This window comes from Rattus rattus, chromosome 12, assembly GCF_011064425.1.
Source record: "Rattus rattus isolate New Zealand chromosome 12, Rrattus_CSIRO_v1, whole genome shotgun sequence".
Taxonomy (NCBI): domain Eukaryota; kingdom Metazoa; phylum Chordata; class Mammalia; order Rodentia; family Muridae; genus Rattus; species Rattus rattus.
This window is the reverse complement of record NC_046165.1, coordinates 72,920,405-72,923,162: the sequence shown is the minus strand read 5'-3', so window position 1 is coordinate 72,923,162 and position 2,758 is coordinate 72,920,405. Positions and strand designations below refer to the sequence as shown.

The window sequence follows — 2,758 nt, the reverse complement described above, 5'->3', positions numbered from 1 at the left end:
GATGCATAAACATTGTTTCCATAGTTGGCAAAAAGCTTCAGCTTTGTCAATAATGCTGTTCATTATGTGCCACCTGAAATAGGAGTTGGGATGGCTTACAGAACAGAACCTTCGGGTTCTATCAAGTCTGGAAGAGTTGAAAATAAGGGTCAAAGTAAACATTTTCCAGACTCAGAAAGATAGTTTGCCAAATACTCCTACTGAGCCAAAAATGAAATACAATACTTACTTTAGTAACATGAAATTATGCTTACTTGCTAGCCTTTTCTTCAAGTACATAATGAAAATATCTCCAAAGTCTTAAATATTTTATTATTTCACAACATACATTCCTCTCACAGACCTGCTACTGAATACTTACTTACTTACTGAACAATTAATGAATATGTGTGCTTTAGGAGACAATTATTAAGTCAAAATTCCAATAATGGTCTGCTTAACATTTCAGGGTGAATTTGTTTCCACTTTAATATGTTTTGGAAATAGAAAAAAATGTGAGTTTAAGAACTGAGACAAGTACTCAGTGTTTGAGGGTACCTGAAATTCTTATAGGCAACCCAAATTTTATTCCAAGAATCTAAATATTGGCTCACAACCCTCTATTAACTCCTCCTCTGTGGGATCTAAGACCTTCTGCTCTCTGAAGGCACCAGGCATGCATATGATACACATAAACACATGAAGAAAAAACATTTATCCACTTATACATACAAAATAAAAATAAATAAATCTTCAAATAGAGTTTAAAGAAGAGAATGTCAATGTGACATTACCACCACTTCCTGGGATAAAACAATGTAAAATATATCATTTAATTTTTACTTTTCTTTACAAAAAATATATCTATTCACCAGCTTTTTCATAGCTGCCTTTACTTCCTTGTTTCTCAATGTATAGATGATAGGGTTGAGCAAAGGGAATATCACAGTATGAAACACAGATACCACTTTATCTAGAGAAAAGGAGTCAAATGGGCGAGCATAAATGTAGATGGATGGTCCAAACATTAGCACCACTATGGTGATGTGGGAATAACAAGTGGATATAGCCCTGCTGGTGCTCTCACCTGAGCTTGAGTGTTTCTTGAGCATGGCCAGAAGAAAGGCATAGGACATTAGCAGAGCAATGAAGCACACCACAGAGATCAGGCCACTGCTAAAGATCATGACCAATTCCTCCAGAAAAGTATTGGCACAGGCAATACGGACAACCTGAGTTATGTCACAAAAATAATTGTCTAATTCATTGGGCCCACAAAATGGGAGTCGAACAATGAGAGCCACTTGTATTATAGAATGAACGAAGCCCCCTGTCCAGGAGAGGGCCACTAAGATACAACAGAGACGGCGGTTCATGATGGTAGCATAATGGAGAGGGCGGCAGATGGCAGCATAGCGGTCAAAAGCCATCACTGTCAGCAGGAACATCTCAGAGGCCCCAACAAAGTGCAAGAAGAAGAGTTGAGCAATGCACCCACCAAAGGAAATTATCTTCCTTTCCACAAAAAAGTCTACAAGCATCTTAGGCGCTGTGATAGAGGAGTACCAAATATCAAGAAAGGCTAAATTAGCCAGCAAGAAATACATGGGAGAACTCAAATGGGGATCAAGCCTGATGGTGCAGATAATAAGGATATTCACTGGAAGTATAAATAAATAAAAGGATAAAAATATAACAAACAAGACTAGCTGTACTTCCCGAGTCTGAGATAGACCAGTGAGAACAAATTCGGTCACGGTGGTATCATTTGCAGGCTCCATTTCTTCAATTAATTTTTCATTCTGGCTATCAAAAATAAAATAAATTATAATTACTACAAATAATATCGAACTAGAACTACATCACCATTTTCAAAATTATAATATATTTTTATCATTAAGAGATTACATTGGGGGGTTGGGGATTTAGTTCAGTGGTAGAGCGCTTGCCTAGCAAGTGCAAGGCCCTGGGTTTGGTCCCCAGCTCCGAAAAAAAGAAAAGAGAAAAAAGAAAAAAAGAAAAAAGAAAAAAAAGAGATTATATTGGGGAAATGGAAAGTGGCTCAATGCTCTTGCAGAGAACCTCAGTTCAGTTCCCGCCACCCACAGGGCAGCTAATAATGTGCAATTTTAGTCCCAGGATATCCAACATTTTTTTCTGCTCTTCATGGACACCAGGCATGCATGTAAAAAACAGATATACATGCAAGCAAAACACCCATACACACGAAATAAATGAAAAAATTTAAAGAGATTGTATTAGAAAAACCTTGCTTACTCCATTTTATATTTCCCCATGTTTAATTAAAAAAATTAAATGATGAGCTTGTAAACTGGACATACTGAAATGCCTTACATGTAAAAGCCTACTTCAGGACTATGCTACACACCTAAAAGCCAAATGTTAGCTTGTTAATTCTGTAAAATTTTATTTTTTACAAACCCATTGGCAATATTTTCTTCAAATATTTACCCTATACTGAGTTTGCTAGTAAGCGGATAGTTATTCAGAGTCTTTTCTCTAGATCGTTTCTTGCTGGGCAATCTTGCTAATGTGAAAACTAAGCTTATACTAATCTTTCAATGCTTTCTTGGTTTTCTTTTATTATTTGTAATTATAGGCATGTGGTGGGGGGTGGGGGTTAGGAATATACACTAGTGCCTGGATCTGAGAGGTATCAGCTTCACCTGGAGTCAGATCTATAAACAGCCCAACGTGGGTACTGGAAAGAACTGAGCTCAGATCCTCTTGAAAAGCACCAAGGACCCATGAGCTATCT

At 37.2% G+C, this 2,758-nt stretch overlaps 1 protein-coding gene across 1 annotated transcript; it reads right to left on the bottom strand.

The window, feature by feature from the left end:
- Positions 1–818: 818 nt before the first annotated feature.
- Positions 819–1,760, bottom strand: LOC116913967 (olfactory receptor 4M1). The gene has a single exon (XM_032918235.1). The coding sequence runs from the start codon at positions 1,758–1,760 to the stop codon at positions 819–821; it is 942 nt and encodes a 313-aa protein (XP_032774126.1).
- Between the last annotated feature and the right edge of the window lie 998 nt (positions 1,761–2,758).

Bases quoted from the DNA above. Each gene is read 5' to 3' on its own strand.
- LOC116913967 (XM_032918235.1), bottom strand. From the start codon at position 1,760: ATGGAGCCTGCAAATGATACCACCGTGACCGAATTTGTTCTCACTGGT.